The sequence below is a fragment of the Manacus candei genome, unplaced genomic scaffold (genome assembly GCF_025592945.1).
Source record: "Manacus candei isolate 608988 ecotype Guabito, Panama unplaced genomic scaffold, ASM2559294v1 h1tg000016l, whole genome shotgun sequence".
NCBI lineage: Eukaryota > Metazoa > Chordata > Aves > Passeriformes > Pipridae > Manacus > Manacus candei.
The window spans coordinates 8,180,231-8,198,571 of NW_026138064.1; the positions used below are offsets into that span (position 1 = coordinate 8,180,231).

Sequence of the window (18,341 nt, forward strand, 5' to 3'; positions counted from 1 at the left end):
TCTGTATCTGGTTGGAAAAATAGAATCTTTAAGGTCATTTCCAGTGCAAACCGTTCCGTGGTTGATCCCGTGATGCACGGATCAAAGGATCAGCAGGATGCTGCTTGTGGGGAGCAGAGGTTTCACTGAGCTTGTGTGTGTGAAGGCACAACCACAGCCAAGTCAGGAAAGGGGTGTCATTCCTGATGCTGGTGTTGGCCTTCGGGGAGTTTTTTTGGCAAGTTTTTGCTCTTCATTCACCATCAGGACAGTCTAAATCAAGCATTAATTACTCAGTGGTTGGATCCACGTGAAGGAGTTTGGCTGCTTATTGCCCCTGTGACAGGTTACTGACACAGAGGACAGCAGGAAGTGTTTACAGGACAGTGATTTTTACATGTTTTCCCAGTTGTAGGCAGGAACAGGGAGTGCCTGTGGCCAGGAGGAGCAGCCAGCAGAGTGGGATGACCCTAGAGGGTCAGGAGCTCCTCTGGGAAGCCTGGCCCTGGATGTTTGGGGGGCTGCTCCAAGGCCTCAGTGTTGATTGGTGTAGTGTGCATCCAGGAGAATGCTCTTCTATAACCTTGGTCTGCTGTTTTTGCCACTTATGCCCTTTTTTTTTTTCTTTTTTTTTTTTTTTCATGACAATCATCTAACTGTACTTTAGTTCACAAATCTTGTATCTTTAACAGGGACATAGCAACAGGCCTAGGGTCAAACAGTGAGCCTGCAACATCAGCCTGATTATCCAAGCTACACCAACAGAGCAGGCCAAGATGCCTTCCTGCATGTTTGATGTTAATTATTGTGACAAATGCCACTGGAAAAACAGTCTTTTTACAGCCTTGACCCAACCTGTGCAACCCTGGTGCAGCCTCATCCCAACAACCATGACTCTCCAGGGACATGAGAAGCTTCTGAAGGAAGAGTTGTTTGTCTGTGACCAGAGTCCCTTGTACACCTCTCAAGTTTTTTTGTGCCTTTGTTCAGCAGGATTAACCTCTGCAGCTGTGTCACTATTGGATTATTCCCCTTTGATATCCTCTGGGTTTCCCAAACTCACCAGCTGTAACACTTTTTTTTTAATCTTTGCAAAGACACAATATGCGTGACAAACACTATAAAGTTTATTTAAAAAAAAAAAAAGAGAATTGTGAGGTAGCGATTAGTTTTCCAATTACTGTTTTATTGCCATGATTGAATACAGAGTCAGGTTTTATAATTCAAGATTTTGGCTGCAAAATGTGGTAATAGGCAAGGGCGTGTGTTTGAATTGCCAGGGAACTACTTAATCTGCCTATTATTCCAGGGATTGAGTGTCAGACTGGGGAGGAGAGTGGGTTCATGACTCATTGGCAGCTGTTGTTTGCTGTTCGGAAAGAATTCTCTTTCCTTGAAATGTGCAAACGAAACAAGAATATCCCCTTGGTAAATTGTGGGAGTGAAGGGCGGAGAGAAATCTTATCCATTTTATCTCCAGCTTGATGTAGGGTAAAGGGAAATTAGATTTCTACGTTTTTCTTTCATTTCTGAACACCTTCCACCTTGTGAGAAGGGACAGGAGGAAGGAAGGCTCCTGCACTTTCAGTAGGTGTAGCCGGCAGTGAAAAGTGACTGCGTGGCAGCTGTGTCAGTCTTCCCAGACAGGACATACTGTCCCCTGCAAGCCAAACTGTTAATCTGAAAAAGAAAGCAAAAGGAGGGAGAAAACAGTCAGTGTGGCATAAGAACAGCAGGTACGCAAAGAGTAACCAGTGGGAGCAACCAAGTAAGAAATAATCAAGCAATTAACCAAGGCAGAAACAATAGAGTAACACCCCTGGTGAATGTGAAGCACCAGGAGGAGAGGGATCAAAGTAGCCTTTGGAAGGTGACAGCAGGTCTCCCTTCATGGCGAGCAGCTCTTCCCGCTACCGGAGGGGGGAGCCTTATACCTGCGCCCGCTTGCGGAAGGCCTCCTGGGCTGCCTTCTTGTTCTCGGTTTTGCCTAGCCATGCAGCCAGGGCAGAGGCCTGCAGGGCCCTCCCGTAGGAAAAGGTCAGTTTCCAAGGCTTAGGCAGAGAGGACTGGTTCATGGCGTTCAGGTTGACAGAAGCCTCCTCTTCGCTCTGGCCTCCAGACAGGAAGCAGATCCCTGCAAGAAGGAGGTTTGGAGGCTTAGAAATGGACTGCTCCAGCCATCTCAACCCCTGAGCTTTGCACACCAGAGGTAGGAGCAGGGCCGGCAAGAGTGACAGTGGGAATGGAAACATAGGAATGAGTCAGGAATCACCGGGAACAGCGGCAGGAACAGTACGGAGGAGGGTAGTGACAGTTGCCATGGCAATATCCTGAGGGGTGTACTTCTTGGAGCAGGAATGCCCAGCCATGACCATGTTGGGTTTCAGCAGAGTCCCTTCCAGGTACACGTGGTGATCATTCAGGGCCTTGTAGACAGCAGCCAGAACCTGGAAAACAGGGGGATTGCATACAGACCTCTGCTCAAACCTTTACCTCAGCCAGCTGCAGGACAGTTTATTCTTTGGGAATGTAACAAAATCAAATGGGATTCTGCTTTCTGATGTGTAATTTATCTCAGGGGTTGCAGTTGTGGAGATACCACTGCTTTTGAGATGACCAGGATACCACTCTTCATATTTACTAGATTTGTCCCTGCAAACTGAGGTACTGAAAGTGCAGTACTTGGTTTTGCTCCTGATCCATCTTTTTTGAGGTTGAGGATGCTTATATCATCAGTCCAGTGGAAGTCCAAAAGCATGGATTATACTCTTGCATGTGCTATTAACTCATTAGTTGTCTGTAAGCAGCTCATATTTGTGGTGCAGCTATGAAGTCCCTTTTTGGTCCAGTCTCTTTCAGCTCTGTGAGCACAAACTGCACAAAGTTTATCTTTGTGAGGGGGAAGGAATCCCTTACCTTTTCTGTGACATACTGGCAGCGCTGGAGATCATGGTCTCCATCAGGCAAGATTTCTGGCTCCACGATGGGCACCAAGCCATGCTAAGAAAAGGAACACAGGGAAATCTTTAGGGCTATGGAAGAAAAACTGTTCTTGTTGTCTGGTGCTATTTCTTCCTCCCGTGCTGTCCTTTCTCCTCATCCTTCCCCAAACCCTCACAGAGATCCTCCTTTCTAGTGTGTCATCACAGAGAACAGTGAGAAGGGGCAGCAGCATCTCAGGTTGCTGGAGGGCAGGTACCTGCTGGCAGATGCTGGCATAGCGTGCCAAGGTGTTAGCATTCTCCTGGATGGCAAGCTGGGAGGGTGTTGTGCTGGTGATCTTGAGCACTGCACGCCACTTGGCAAAGTCAGCGCCGTCCTTCTTGTACTGAGCACAGCGCTCAGCCAGCCCATCCAGCCCTGCAGGGGGGAACAGAGCTCCTCTGAGAGCTGTTCTTCAGCTCAGAGCTCCTCTGAGAGCTGTTCTTCAGCTCAGAGCTCTGACTAGTGCCTTGACACCAGCCAAGGCTGCGCCTCAGTGGAGTCACCCCATGGCTTTTGCTGCACAGGTTGTAGCTTAGGCTCCTTAGATCTCTCCTTACCTTGGATGGTGGTTTCTCCATTTGTTCCTGCTAGAGGTGCTGTGCCTTTATCCAGCTGTGGAGATCAGAAAAAGAGGAAGGGTTACAGAGAAGTGGGAATAAGTCTCCTCCTTATCTTCTTACCCATGGCTAGTTTGCCTTTGCAGGCTGACTGTGAGTAAAGTGTGGGGCTGAACATCCTCAGGATGCAAAGGAGGGAAATGCTGGAGCAAAGGTGAAGAAAAGGAGTGAGCTGGATCAGAGGAAGGGGCAGTGTGTAGATGGCAGAAGACAATAGCTTGAAAGCTCTGTTAGATGCAGAAAGAACTGGATTTGGGTTACTGCATGGAGGGACTTATTTGTAGTGAATGGTGAGTAAATGGGAGCTGGTGCATGAAAAGTTCCTGTGTCTAATGCAAATGTGCACAAAAGCAATGCAGAGAATGGTGGTCGAGATCTTCTAGTCATTTTAAAACAAACTACACACCAAAAAAAAGTGTTTTTCAGGAGAAAGTGCAGCTCCATATATAAATTTTCTCTTCAAACAGGGTTTGGGTTATGATGCCAGTCAGGCCAATACAGGTACTCACCTTTATTCCCACCACAATGCCTTTTTCCTTGATGAGTGCTGGGAATGGCTTTCCACTGCTGTCTTTCTGGTAGAAAGTCTCGTGGAAGAGGATGACTCCCCCAATGCTCTGGTTGATGGAAGTGTCTGAAGAGAAGAGGATCTCTCTAAAAGCTCGGCGGTTCTCCTCTGTGTTCTCCACATTGATCCTCTGCAGCCTGTTCCCCATGGTACCTAGTGAGGTGGACAATGGCCAGACCAAGAGGATTCAGGCTTGGCTGGCCTCCTCTTGGTCCCAGTGTGTAGTAAGGAACTGCATCTTGATTTAGAGCTTCCCTTCCCAACCCACAGTTTGTAAGCTTTTGTTGTCACAGCTGCAGCCCAGACTGGCTATTTCTGCTCAGACAACTGCTCAGTTTTTAAGGGTCTTTCATTTACTTCACTGGTTTCAAACATGCAGCAAAATTAAAAGAAAAAATTCTTGGATGCTGCTAACTGATTGATAAGCAGAACTAACCCACTGATTCATCTGCAGCTAGGATCCCCTTTCCTGAAGCCACAATCCGCTGAGCAATGTCTGAAAGAGCTTTCTTCTGCTCTGGAGTCAGCGCTGGGAACTGGTGGGTCATGTTGACTTATCTGTGGAAGAGAATTACTGTTACCAGCTGGGGGAGACTGTGAATCAGAGACCCCACTGGAGGGCTCTTGGTGCTTGTCTGGTCCATGTTATCTTAAGCATATGCCCAGAAATCCATTTCAGTTCTTCTTGGCTTGGTGTGTCTGGCAAAACCAGAAGAGAGGAGTGTGGGAGCCACATCCTGCCACATCCTTCCATAGCCAAAGTGGGAAAGACTCTGTGTTTTACCTGGATTTGCTGAGAGAATAAAGGAAGGTCAGTCTGTAATAAAAACATGCACCAAGTAACAAGTATGCAAACTGCTGACTCTGGACACTTCTTGGTTCCCATAAGTAGAATGCCAATTATTCCATTGCTTACTTTACACATTTCCTAACATTGTCCCTCTCCCATTTTCTGTCCTGTGTTGTCAGTAGTTGATTTTCCATCATCACCCTCCTGCTTTGCTCTGTGTTTCTCCTCCCCACGGCTGCTTTCAGAATTGCAGTTAATTGCTTCCTCTATAGAAGATCTAGGGGCTTAGAAGGATTCACTCCTCTTTTCTATCTTTTCAGCTGTGGCAGAGGCTTACCAGCTGCAGATACCCAGCATATGAAATCCCAGATTCTGTCTTGATATGACAAAATTCTTGGCCTTATTAAAGTTTTGATTATATGCCATTAAATTACAGTTTCTAGTATCATCTAAATTGTCCAAGTTACTTTTCTGTGTGTATAAGCCTGTGAGCCCAAACCAGAAAGACTCTCTTCCTTCAATTTATTAGATGTGATGGCTAAAGCAACACTCATGTTTTTGTCAGTGGGTGCTAAATCCACAAGGTGAATAATTAAAAACAAAAAGATCCCCAATAGTACAAAAGATCACCAATATCAAGTTTTCCTCCAAAAGGGCTGGGCTCTGGACACTGTCTGCATTTTCTACTCCCAAAGTCAGCCGAGAGATGAGTGAGAACATGCCATTTCCCATTTCAACAGAGATGGCCAGCACATATTTCTCCCTATATAAGCATTAGGCAGCCAAGTCCTGCTTCCTCTTTCCCTGCACACAGATGCTATGTCACCAGGGAATCCTTGCCTTGTTCTTCCTGCTGAAAGGCAGAATGGGGAGAAACGATAAACAATCTGTCTGCTACTCATGATAGGGTACAGAGTTCTGTACAGCATGTCAAATGGTGCCAACATTTTCTGGCAACCATGCCATCACAAGTCAGGTGGCAGCTACAAATCCATGTCTCTGATTCATAGCTGAAGATACTTTGGAAATGTAATCATGCAAGATTCAAATGGCATTGTCTGCCAGTACAGACCAGCCAGATGCAGTGTACAGATGTCTTTACCTTTTTGTGAGCTGAGACCAGAATTTTTCCTATGCAGATTATCAAAGGTGAGTCATTCCAGGTTTAGAGGGGAGTTGAAGGAGGGCGTGATGAAGACTGAGTCAAATGAGGGAAAGTTCTCTCCCTCCCCAAGGGCTGAAATGCCTTCTTGCTGTGTTCCTGCAGAAGGAAGCTCATCTGAGCCTCTCTCTTTGTGTATCTGGCTGTGCCCAGAGCTCTGGGAAACATCCTTCTACTGTGCTGACCGCTGCTCCATCACTCCCAGCTCTCAGCCTGTTCAGCCCCCTCAGAAGAACTTGAAAAGTTATGGTTTATGCTGCATAGCTACTTCAGTTCACCTATAACCCTCCTTATCATTCACCTGCTGTCTGTGTCAGATATATCTCAAAGAGGAAATTGGCTTGTTGTTATGATTACTGTAATAGTTGGGTGGTGAGCACTTCAGGTAAAACCACTGTACTGTTAAATAAGTGGTTTTGCAAAATGATGAGGAATCACTCCAGTGGTTCACAGTATCTGTGGAAAAGACTGGAAAAATGTGACCTGGCAAAAGTATGATCTTGTCCAAGGTCAAAGTTAATGAATCTCTAAAGAAGGGGTGGGATTTTAGAGTTGCAGTTTGGAGCTGTGCTGCAGCACCAGGGGGTGTATCCAGGTAATCTTTAATCCCTGTACCTGAACTGGAAGACCACCAGTTGCTCTAGTCATGTTATTATGGGCACATTTTCTTTCCAGCAATGCAATAAACAGTGAGACTAATGTCTGCTCTTTCTTACTTATTTCCAGTGTTTCCCTAAAGATAACAAAGAGACAGTTATCACTCGAAGCCAGCCTGCAAAGCACAGAAGCACAGAAATACAAGCTTTCAGCAAATAATGCTGCTCCAAGTGAGTACTCTGAGAAGCTGAAACCATACAGTGTAGTTCCACAAGGATGAATTGGAAGACAGCAGATTAGTTCCAGTTTCTATGCGAGGATCTCATTGAGTGTGAAGGAGTAGGTGGAATTTTGCCAAAAGTCTCCCCAAAATTATCTTTAAGGCTTTGGTGAGTGGTTTCCAGCTACCCTGCTGAGCTACAAGGATGAATAAAAGGCACAATGTTTCTAGCTGAAATGATGGAGAAATGAGAGCAAAAGAGCAATTGTAAACCTAATAATAGCTCAAAGGTGCAGAATGTTCAAGTCTCCTTGATTTAGGATTTTGTTTTGCTGTGATTCTTTCATGAGGAGCATAATTTCTGAGGATCTTCATGGTTGGATTCAAAAAGGGTGTCTCTGCTGTAAGGTCCTGCTCTGAGCATTTAAAGGGGAGTGGAGAAGCCTTACACTTCAGTAATGTTTCATACAGCTACCCTGTAAAGAGCAAGCTCCTAGCACATCCACAGAAACATTAACGTCTCCCCTTAAAGAGCTGGATATGTCACCTCACAGGTCCTGAGGAAAAACAGTTGTGCTCAGGCTGCCAGAGCTGCACAGCTCATTTCAGTCTTCTAAGAACAAATTTGTCTGTTTGCCTTATTTATCTGTTTAATTTGTCAACTTTTCCAGGAAGAAAAATGCTCAAATGAGCTGTGATATCAGTAACAATACATGGGAGTTGTCCCACCACTAAAGTTTTTCAAGAATTTTTGTTTTTATTTACCCATTTTAGGCTGTGGGCTAAGTGTCAGAAGCTCAAGTGATTTCATGTTGATTTTACATTGCATTAATACAATGCTTTCTCTTTGTAGTAACTGCTTACATAGCTTTTTCTAAAATTAGAAGAAAAAAAACCCACAAAACAGTAAAACTACGCAGAATGCAAAACAAAACCAAACCACAAAACCAAATAAAAAACAAACCAGTTTTGTGGCTATCTGGAGTGTTTGTCAGGTTCCAGCAGCTCATTAAGCAATCAAAGTTTTGTTCAGTCCCCAGCTGGTGGCCAGCAGGAGGTGAGGGTAGGGGAAAGGGGATAGAACAGTTGTAAAAGTAAATATTTACTCATGAAATCTCATGCTTTAATCAGCTACCATAAAGGAGGAGGGGAAGTATCTTCATGGATATCAGCACAAGCACTGTATCCTGATAATATTGAGACCCAAAGAGCAGTCAAGACAAAAAGCAGAAGGAACAATGTTACATTTTACCTCCTGGTCATCTTAGAAACATTAATACTCCATTGGTGTCTTTTCTTTCCAAACAGTTCAAGTGACATCTTCTAATCTTACAAAAAACCTCACCTGAGTCCTGGTTTGCAGATGGGAAAGGTTGGATCAGAATCTGTAAATTTTTTTCTTGGGTCTCTTCATTGCCATCTCTTATAAAATTGGTTCCAAAAGTGCAGGACCAAACTCTCAAACTACAGTTTGTATCTCATGCATGTAGCTTTTCCTGATCAATTACTAATAAAGAGAGAGGCTGTGGTGTCTCCATCTCTGACAGTCAGCAATACAAACTCTGCACACAAAAGACTCTGCTTCCAAGGAGCAGGGTTTGAAGAAGCAGATGTGGAACATATAAATGGATAAATACAGTTGATAGGGAGAATGAAGAGTATTCAAAAGTTTAGCCTGTTTCATGTAGGCTCAGTGTTGACCTGACTGGATTTACTCCTCTTTTACACTTGTATGCTTGGGAGAGACAGACATGTAATGGGTTAGGCACCTTGTATTCTCATTGCAGTGGATAAATCAAGTTACTGGCCTCACTTCTCTGTGGACCTCCATTAAAGAGCTGTTCCTCAGTAAGTCTGGTTACTCGGGCACTGTGAAAACAGGTGGGTATGAGTTGCTGGGCAAGCCTGACCCCGTCCTGCTGAGAGAGCGCATCCTTATCCAACCTGCCGATGACACCAAGCTGGCAGGACTCATGGATACACTTGTTTGATGGGTAGCCATCCAGAGGAACCTGGATGGGGGAAGGAAGAGGCCAACAGGAGCTTCATGAAGTCCAGTCAGGACAAATGCCCAGTCACTGCCTGGGGCACAGAGCCCTGGCAGCAATCCCTCCAGGACTAGTGGGATGGGGGAACAGCTCTTTGTGGATGGCCCAGGGCCGTGTCAGTCACTGAGCTGAACAGGAGGCCAGCAATAAGGGCCCAAGCATCCTGTGTGAGCAGGAGTCCAGCCTAGAGGAGGACAGGGGTTATTCCCCTTGGCTCAGCACTCTTTAGATTACACTTGGGTACTGCCTCCAGTGTTGGGTCCCTGCAGCACAGGAAAGACATGACAAACTGAAGCAAGTCAGTTCTACACGTGCCACCAAGAGGGTTGGGGGCTGCAGCACTTGCTCTGTGAGGAGAAGTCTGCAGAGATGCGTCCAGTTCAGCCTCAGACAGCGATGGCTTTGGGGGGACCTCTCAGCAGTCCCCAGCACCTACAGAGTGATGATTGCACAGGCAGAGACAGGCTCTTCACAGTGGCATGTGCAGGGACAGTGAGAGACAACAGGCGTAAGCTGAAACTAGAGAGATTTGGACTGGATATGAAGAAAAAATTTTCACTGTTAGGACAGCCAAGCAATGGAGCAGATTGAAAAGGAGGCTGTGGTGTCTCCATCCTTGAAGGTTGCCAAGGCAATCTGAATAAAGCCCTGAACACCTTGGTCTCATCTCATGTCTAACCCTACTTTGGGCAGGAGGTGGTGGGATTGCAGACCTTCTGATGTCCCTTTCATCCTGAATTACCCTGTGACTCTCTGTGAGTATCTGCTTCAGGAGTCGAAGTAGAAGCAGTGCCTCCTGTTTGTAGGAAGGAGCTCTGAGGAAAGAACAGGATGTTTCCCCCATCATCTTTGCATTGACAGTGATGGTTTTAGTAAGCAAAATTTCATTTCTGGGTTCTAAAAAGTTTCAAGAGTAAGGGATGAAAAGAGATACTTAGAATTCTGTCACCTAGAAAAAGGGACAAATGTTTTTGATTGACATACTTATTTCACCATCTCGATAGGTCCTTTAGGGCATATTTGATGGTAAACTGCCTGGTTGTTTTTCACTCTCTTCAGTGAATTCTTTTTTACTATCTTCAAGTTCTGTCTAGGGACCTTGGTTCAACATCCTATCTCCTGTCCTGACTCCCATGTTAGCCTCAGAGCCACACTCAAGTTCTGAGCAAATGTACCCCCATTTCAGGGCTGGGCTGTTCTCAGAGAAGGTAATAAAATGATGTCAGACTTGCATGAGAACTGCAGTCTTGGCTGGGGAAGTGGTGAGGGTCTCAAGTGGGCTAAAAATAGTTTTGGGTTCTAGGAACATGTTGAGAATGTGATGGAGGATCACAGACTCAGTGAGGATTTTTATTGGTTGAGCAATTTCCTGAAGCTGTCTCTTCACAGCTGGAGAGGTTACAGCCTAATGCAAAAGCAGGTTTTGTTTTCCTGCACTGCAGACCATCCTACACCCCCCTGCCAAACGATCTTATCCACACTACTGCACTAATGCTTCAGAAGAAGCTGCACAATGAACACAACATAATTACAGTTCTGTCAGCACTGGTGCCTGTCAGGACCAGCTGCCTTCTGCAGTCATTCTCTATTCTCCTTGCAAAACATAAATTTGGGTACGCCACAAGCATTAACCAAATACAAAACAAAGCAACAGAAAGCAATGAAGGTATAATATTGCTCTAGTCCCCTTAGACTAAGGATTCACTTATTCCAGGAGTTCTGAGTGACTAAGCTAAGTCAGAAAGCCAGTGTTAGCAACAAATAGGTCACTTTGGAAGACCACTGCAGAATGGCTGAGTGCTAAATTCTTACAAGCTGTTCCTGGAACAAAAAAATAAAAACACCATCAGAACAACTTTCCAAGCCCAGTGTAGATAAACATGCCAGGTCTCAGCTGCTGATATACATACCACCTTTACAGTTTAGAAACTAAATTATTATACTTACTTTTTTGTAGGCAGTGCCTCTGCTGCTACAAGCTTCTGGTGAGGTGTTTGCAGGCAAAGATACCCAGTCCTTCTAATCACTAACTTTTATAAAATTCTTGACAGCTTCCCACCCCCTCTCCTTCATTGTCCCTCCTCCCTCCCCAGGCCGACTGTCTGTCGTTGGCTATCAGACCACCACCGCACACCTCCAATGGGACCGGGTCATTCTCCTGCTGTTCCTTCCCTTTTCCCTCCCCTGTGTATATATAAGGCCATTTACCATGCACTGAAATGGAGGTGTTTTCCAGTTATTTCAAATTATTCCTCCCCCTCCTAAAACAGACCGAAAAGAAGTGCAAGAGGAATCGTGGAAATTGTTTACAGGGATCTTGGGCATAGCTTTGTGTTTAGGTTTAGATCTTTTGAAAGCTTATACTTAGGAAACTACTCAGTGCAGGAAGGAAGAGTAGAAAACAAAATACAGAAACAATGCAACAGATCTTTAATTGGCATGAGCTGGTATAATTTCTGTGGCTTCATAAGTGTTACACTGCTCTTCCTCACTGGAAAATTTAGCATGGAAACATATTTTCCTTTTCCAGTTAGTATGTGGAAAGGCAAAATGTGATGCTACAGCATCAGGGTTAATAAAACAGCAAGCTCTGATGTTCTGTAACCCAGTGTATGCGTGAGAATGATGGTCATCACACAAAATATGCCCACATTGAGGTGCACAACTGCAAGCCAAATTTTCCACCAAAATCCCATTGAAACATCCACCCACATGGCAATGACATACAAACTTCTCAGTTGCTTAGCAAAATTTTTCTGTGAAAAATACTGATGCTGTATAAATAGTGTATTAGCACTCCAGTTTACATGAAACCATGCTCCAGCTATTCCCCAGACCCAGGGAGGTTGATTATTTGTTTTATTCTCTCCCCCCATATTCCATATTGCAGGTCAGTTTTCCTGGAGGGAAGAGCAGCGCAGGGACTGTTAGGCAAACATCATACCCTCAGCAACAACACAGCAACCTTGGACATTGGCACATTTTTACCACAAAGACCCAGTGTTTGCCTGGGGAATGACGTAGTTTCTCAGTTTGTTTGGCTCATGCAGTGACACCTTTAGCCTTTACTGGACTTGTAGGCAATCTCAGCAACTTGCATGCTGCCAGCAGTAGCACTTTATGACAGTCAGCATAAAGTGAAAAAGCTGAGAATGCAGTCCAGCTGAAGGCCTTGTGCTTGCGTTCCTTTGTTTTCTTTAATGTTGTCCTTCCTGATCCATACTTTTTTGCTGAAGAATGCTGTGCCACATAACATGCACATAAAGCCTTCCCTGCTTTACAGTGTTCACTTTACATTCCATTTCTCCCATCCTAGCAGAAAGACAAACCCCATGATGTACTAAAGCTTCTCCACCACAACAGAGGCATCCAATATAGGTTAAAATATTTTTAATTAAATACAGTATCTAAGACCCTCTTGAGACCAAGAAGGTGTCATACTGGGCCACAGAAAAAAAATCAGAATTTCAGTCCTGTCGCTCCTGGTTTGGTAGAAACTGTCACAGGACGAAAGTACTTGGAAGTGTTTCTTTCCCAGTGTCATCTGTGATATGGTCTGATAGCCTATTAGAGAAAATCTGTGGGAGTCTTCTTGAAAAAAAAATCAAGTGTCTGACATTTAGAAACCACTTTAGATAATCTCCTGCAGCCCACTTTGCATTCTTATTTCTTTCAGAAGTATATATATCTTTTTTCCAGGCGGATAATTACTGATATGTGCCTTTCTAGACCTTCTGAGCCAACACTTAGCACTCCAAGCACTAGGATTACAGGTCCTAGCAGAGATTTTGAGGAGTGAGGAGATAAAAAGGTGAGTGGACATGATGGTTAACTTTTCCACTTAGTTTAGGAATGGGAGCCTTTTCAGGCAAGAACATGGAATGAGGAATTATGCTGGATGATGTCACTGTAAGGTTTGGTCCTGTTAGCATGCAGACTCATGACAGTGACCAGAAATTGCAGTGATATTAAAATGGAAAAGAGTACATACTTTCATCATAAGTAATCATACAATATTTGTAGCTCTAAAAATTAGGTTATAGTGGTATTGTGTATCCTTAAATGATAAGAGGAATAAGCTTGCGTCGTGAGGGGAATGCAACGTACTTGCATTTAACCAAACAACTAACCTGGTCCATAAAAAGTACAAATCATTGCCTGCAATAATCATTCTGTGAAAAAAAATTGGTGTATTATCCAAGGCGCAAGCCTGTGTCATGGAGTTCATGATTAATCTCAGTATTGCCAGTTCACTCACCTTTCCAGTGACTCAACGGATTTTTTTAATGGCTTCTTTTTCTGCTTAAGCCTTTTTCAGACTAAGGTGGTGCAGCCCTAGGGCTGTAGCTGGACAGAGGCTGTCTGCTGGTGTGAGTAGAGGGGGCTATACCCAGACATTATGGGAACAGAGACTGGATTTGTGGCCATGAACACCAAGAAAACAAGAGGCAAAGAGAGGCAGATGCCATGCAGACAAATGTTGAGGGGTCCAGGTAACCACTTTGTGACAAAGTGGCTCCTTAATAGTGTGAAACAAACACATTTTGTAGCATTCACTGCTGTTTATGTTGCCACCCATTGTGGTGGTACCTTGGGTTTGTCTTTTGCAGTTTGCAGGGTTGCCAGTGGGAGTTCAGTTTCAGAGGAAGGACCACGTCTTCTATGCATCCCTGGGGTTCCTCATCCCCAAATACACGTACCTAACCAAATACGGCGATTGAGGAGTTTCTGCACAGATTATAGCTTTTTTATGTGTTCATGAGAAAGCTGATATAAACTGTCTTGCAATATAAAAAACCTTACAGCTTGTTCAAATCCGTGTTTGAAACATCACTGCAAACAAGATGCATAACTAGTAAGAGCTTAAATGTTCATTGCTGTGCCTTTTATAGCATGAAACAGAAAATAGTAGTTAGGTATAAAAGAGACTGCTAAAGTTAAAACACAAATGTCTGGCATTTTCTCTCACAACTATGGCAGAACATAAGTGTATTTTCTGTTTGAATGGCTTGGAAATTTTGCTGGTGTTGACTTTTCCATATGAAATCACCATACGAAAGTTGACAGAAGTATGCATTTAAAATGTTAAAGAATACCAAAAACTGTATTCACAGATGGCTTGGGTTGTTACTTAGGTCTTAATTTGTTGGTTTGCTTTCTGGAGTTTGACAGTGCAAGTACCAGGTTTTCATAGTAGAAGTTAATTTAATTGCCGTCCTTTTTACATCCAGCCTTGCTGTCAAAGGATCTGCCAGTTCTGCACTGAAATTTTGAGTGAAGTCTTGCTGGATAAAGTACATTAAAATCAATGGAAAGTCTGGTTTAAAGGCAACAGGTAAAAAGTTTTGAATTGCTTATATTCTTCCAGGTTGGAGATTGTGTTTTTTTCTGTCTGGTTCTACCAGAATAGTTCTGATACTGTTTTTGCGTTTAATTACTCAAACTAACTAGCATTTTAAAAACAAATAATAGGCAAATGTGAAGAGAGGCAAACTGTAGTACATCTGAGAAAGAACAATGAAAGAAATGGATGAAGCAATTTCAGAGATGACACGGTCACCAAGAGAAAAATTAAAAGCTTAAAGCTTCCCTCTGTAAATGAAATACTGTTTAACCTTATCAACACTTTTGGACGTGGTCAGACCTGTACAGGGTATTGAAACGGAATGGAAAAAAACAGTGGGAGTTGGAAGCATGTCCAAGAATCATATGCATCCACATGAAAAACACCTGGCTCTGTGGCCCTGAGAGGCTGCTGCCTGCGTGATGGGGTTAAAGTCTAATCCAAGCTGAGTCTGTCTCCTGCCCACCTCTCCACACTGTGCTGGATGTTTCCTGTTTTCTGTACTCTGCAGTCTTGCTCAACTATCTCAAAGTCCAGCTTGTTCATCCCTATCTAATCAGAGGTATTGTTTATTAAGTAGTTTGTTTTCCCCACTCGCCTACAGCCTTCACCCTCAATGTGGAGAGCCTGGCTTAACCCCTCCGAAAGAAATTCCCCTGTATTTTTGGCTCCACAGACACGAACATCATGGGCAAATGGGGTTGTTGGGCAGAACAGAATCATGCCCACAGAGCCCACCAAGGGGATTGAACAAGGGAGGGTTTGCTTTGCTCTTCGTTCTGTGCGACTTAAAGCTGGGCTGCAATGAACACCATGACTTGGAATGAAAAATAGGCAAGCACACAACATCACTGTTATCAGAACGCAAATCTTTGTAATAATTTCAATAGTGAGCATAGCAAACCATGATACGACTTTAAATTGGGCTGCCTGAGGCAACATTTCAGGGCTCTGCAAACCACCTGTAACAGGACATGAAGGTAAGTGCTGTGATGACACTGGTCTCTGTGCTTTTCTGTTGACTTTTGTTTCTGAAAAAGTAAGTAGGCAAACAACTAGCTTCTGTAGAAGGAGATACTTAACTGTTTATTACCTGTTTCTCTAGTCAGCACACAGTCCCCCCAAAAAAGCACAATCAGGTGCTGCATGTTAATATTCGCATACAGTTTGTAAAACACAAACCCCAACAGATGTCTGGAATGAATCAGCCTGCTGAAAAGACCATGGTAGGTGTGGTTTCTGCACCGCTACAGGAACACTGGATACCGTGGCAGAAATTCAAAGAGAAGGTAGGCACAGCTGTCCAGAGGTTTATGTAACAGGGCAATAAAATATGTCTTATTTTTCATCATCAACATTTAAAAATCACTGTTGTTATACAGCTGCGAAAGTGGCATTCATAGCTTGCCATGAAGAACAAAGTTGTGGAAAGGCACATTGATGTTGCTTGGCCTGTAAGTGCATGGATAAAGTGGCTGATGGCGTGGATTCTCCTAGAGGACAGATACTCTGAGAGAATGAAGTTTCTTCAGCACAGAGACACATGTAGTGAGAAAGCACAGACCACAGAGTACCTAATTCTCTCTACATTTTTCACAGATGTGTTTTACTGAAGATTATTCAGAACCACAGGTTGGGCCCTGCCATCTGCTGAATTTGGATACGATGTCTGCAAAGCTGGTGTGGAAATAACATAAAACAAAACTCTGCCTTTGGGAGAGAAACTGCCAATGCCTTTGTAGCTACAACTGTCTCCCACAGAAAATTACCTTTCTTATTTTGTGAAATATGTACCCTCTCCATACAAATGTAAGCTAAGGTTAAATTCCAGCTCTCAGAGCTTGATTTTATCTCAAGTCCCTGCTAAAATGCCTCAGTACTTGATTGGAGAAGAGCAAGAGGACTCTGCTCTAATGAGACCTGCTTTGAGTGTGGAATTGGACCATGGACCTTCATAGGTCCTTTTCAACCTGTGTGGCTGTAGAATCAAAATTATTACATCTGTGCAGACGCATGAACATGGAATTATCTTTCTTTATCAAATTCGGTAAGGAAAGATGGATCTGTCAGTCAGGAATACAAACAGAAAGACCAGACAACAGAGTTTTACTAGAAAGGTTGTTTATTTTCTTGAAAGTTTGCTTGTAAATAACTATTAAAAAAAAAAAAAAGAAAAAAAATTAGCCTGCATCCAGACAAATTGCTGTTGAAATACCCAATCTAGTGATTCACAGCTCCTCACCTCTGGAAGGAAGGCTTTTCCCTTCTCTTTTCAAATGCAGTGTCTTCTCACTAAGACATTGATTCTCAATGCAGCTAGAAAATCCTCTTGAGCTTCAAATCTAATAACCTGTTATTTTATGTCCTGTGTTCTGCCAGAATCATGCTTATGTTGGACATGTCTTGGAAACAAATGCAGTTTTGGTCTAATTTAATAACTTGTCTTGGACAATAAAGCCTTGAGTCCTGCTGCTGGCCCATCAAGAAAGAATCCTCCTGTGCAAGCAGTAGTAGTTGTGTTCAGAAATAGTCTCCAAACTATTGGGAATAAACCAACACCCAAGAAAAATGACAGTTTGTTTAAAAAACAGTCACTAAGTCTGTTTTAAAGTGAATGAAACCAAAATCTTAGGGCCACATTTCAAAAAGCTAATGCTATGCCTTGAACTTATATAGCCTGTGATACTGCAACTCAGCTCCACTCTCCCCTGGTAGAAAAGAGAGGGAAAAGGCTTTTGTGTGTTTGAAACTGCATTTTTTGCCTGAACTGCAGAACAAAATCCAACAGGAATTAAGAATTCACAGTAACCTCCCATTTTCTGTTCTGAGGGTGATGTACACTTCTCTGACTTGAGGCACAGAAAAGAGGAACAAAAATCACTGTACCTGTGATGGGTCAAAGGCAGCAGCACCAGATGGAGCCCTTGCCTGAGATGCCCCACTGGCAGGGTGGGCACTGCCCAAGTACCAGTAACTCAGAAACAGCTGCCAGCAGGCTCAGTAAAAGCAGCGCCTCTGTTGTGAAGGTGAGTTGTGCACTTAAGAAAATCATTCCAGAAGGCTATAAAGAATTAACCTGCTTCTTGCGCAAAGGAGTTTGTTCTCAACTGGTTTATCTGAAACTCTCACACTTGCAAGTTCAAGCCCCAGGCCCTCTGCATATTGTTTGGTCTCCCAGTCAACTTCTCTCATCTCTTATGACCTGAAAATTGTCTTCTTGTTTAGAAGGGATGCCTCAAATTCGTGTTCTCAATTTTCAGCTCTGAGGCTCAGTGAAATTATTGACCTCCCCTGGACTTTTGGGCTGACAAAGTACTACCGGACAAACAAGGAAAATAACTTTTGAGACAAATGGATAAATAATTTCTCCATATGACAACATTTAGTAACGGTATATAGTTAATTGGTTTCTTTTCCCTCCTCCTTTTTTCATTCCCTGACCCATTTTTTGTACATTACTGTGAGATCTTTGCAAGAATGAATATGAATGGGCCCTCATGAAAAAAACAGGGCACTGTCCTGGATTTGTATAGCACAAAGATATAAAAGAGTGAAGAGAAAAAGAGTGTCAGCAGTGAAACATTCAAAGCTGAAGATGCAGAAACAAGTTGCATATGCAGGCACTTAGTGAAATAAATACATGACAACACTCAAATCCTGTCATCCTGACCCTGTGTAAAGCCTAAGGTTTGCCCATCTGCCTTGGTATCCTCCAGGTTTTCAGCAGATGGGAATTTTGCCTGTGCCATTTTTCCAGCGTACTCTGGCAGGAGAGGTGTTTTGCCTTTGGAATGACATGAAATCCACCAGCAGTTTTTACTTACCTCTGATTTCCAAACCTGTCCCAAAAGTATTCCATCTGATTATTGGGAGAGCAAAGCACTGCTCTGATGCCATTTCTGTGCTAACCTGCAGTATGTGTTTGTGTTGTGTAACTGGTACCCACAGTGTCCTGACAGATATTTTCTTTGGTTTCATTTCTCAGGAGTTTTAAGTCTTTCACACCTATAAGCAGACCTGTTAAGGCATAA

The 18,341-nt window shown here is 43.5% G+C and overlaps 1 protein-coding gene and 1 long non-coding RNA gene across 2 annotated transcripts; one reads left to right on the forward strand and one right to left on the reverse strand.

Annotated features, from left to right (window-relative positions):
- Positions 1 to 1,084: 1,084 nt before the first annotated feature.
- On the reverse strand, positions 1,085 to 11,070 carry ALDOB (aldolase, fructose-bisphosphate B). Its single transcript, XM_051782822.1, has 9 exons — positions 10,914 to 11,070; positions 4,586 to 4,707; positions 4,091 to 4,302; positions 3,522 to 3,576; positions 3,179 to 3,339; positions 2,896 to 2,979; positions 2,252 to 2,426; positions 1,914 to 2,113; positions 1,085 to 1,659 (listed from the first exon to the last, which is right to left on the reverse strand). Exons 2-9 carry the CDS (start codon positions 4,695 to 4,697, stop codon positions 1,564 to 1,566), a joined length of 1,095 nt encoding a protein of 364 aa, XP_051638782.1. The 5' UTR covers positions 4,698 to 4,707; positions 10,914 to 11,070; the 3' UTR covers positions 1,085 to 1,563.
- LOC127469017 (uncharacterized) lies at positions 6,821 to 16,604 on the forward strand. The gene is made up of 5 exons (XR_007903773.1): positions 6,821 to 6,928; positions 12,666 to 12,777; positions 13,275 to 13,459; positions 14,198 to 14,301; positions 15,910 to 16,604. It is a non-coding gene; the product is annotated as an uncharacterized LOC127469017 (long non-coding RNA).
- Positions 16,605 to 18,341: the final 1,737 nt, after the last annotated feature.

Bases quoted from the DNA above. Each gene is read 5' to 3' on its own strand.
- ALDOB (XM_051782822.1), bottom strand. From the start codon at position 4,697: ATGACCCACCAGTTCCCAGCGCTGACTCCAGAGCAGAAGAAAGCTCTT. The intron at 3,577-4,090 runs GTGAGTACCTGT...TGATCTCCACAG, and splicing joins GCATTGTGGTGGGAATAAAG to CTGGATAAAGGCACAGCACC. The intron at 2,427-2,895 runs GTAAGGGATTCC...CCTGTTTTCCAG, and splicing joins GCCAGTATGTCACAGAAAAG to GTTCTGGCTGCTGTCTACAA.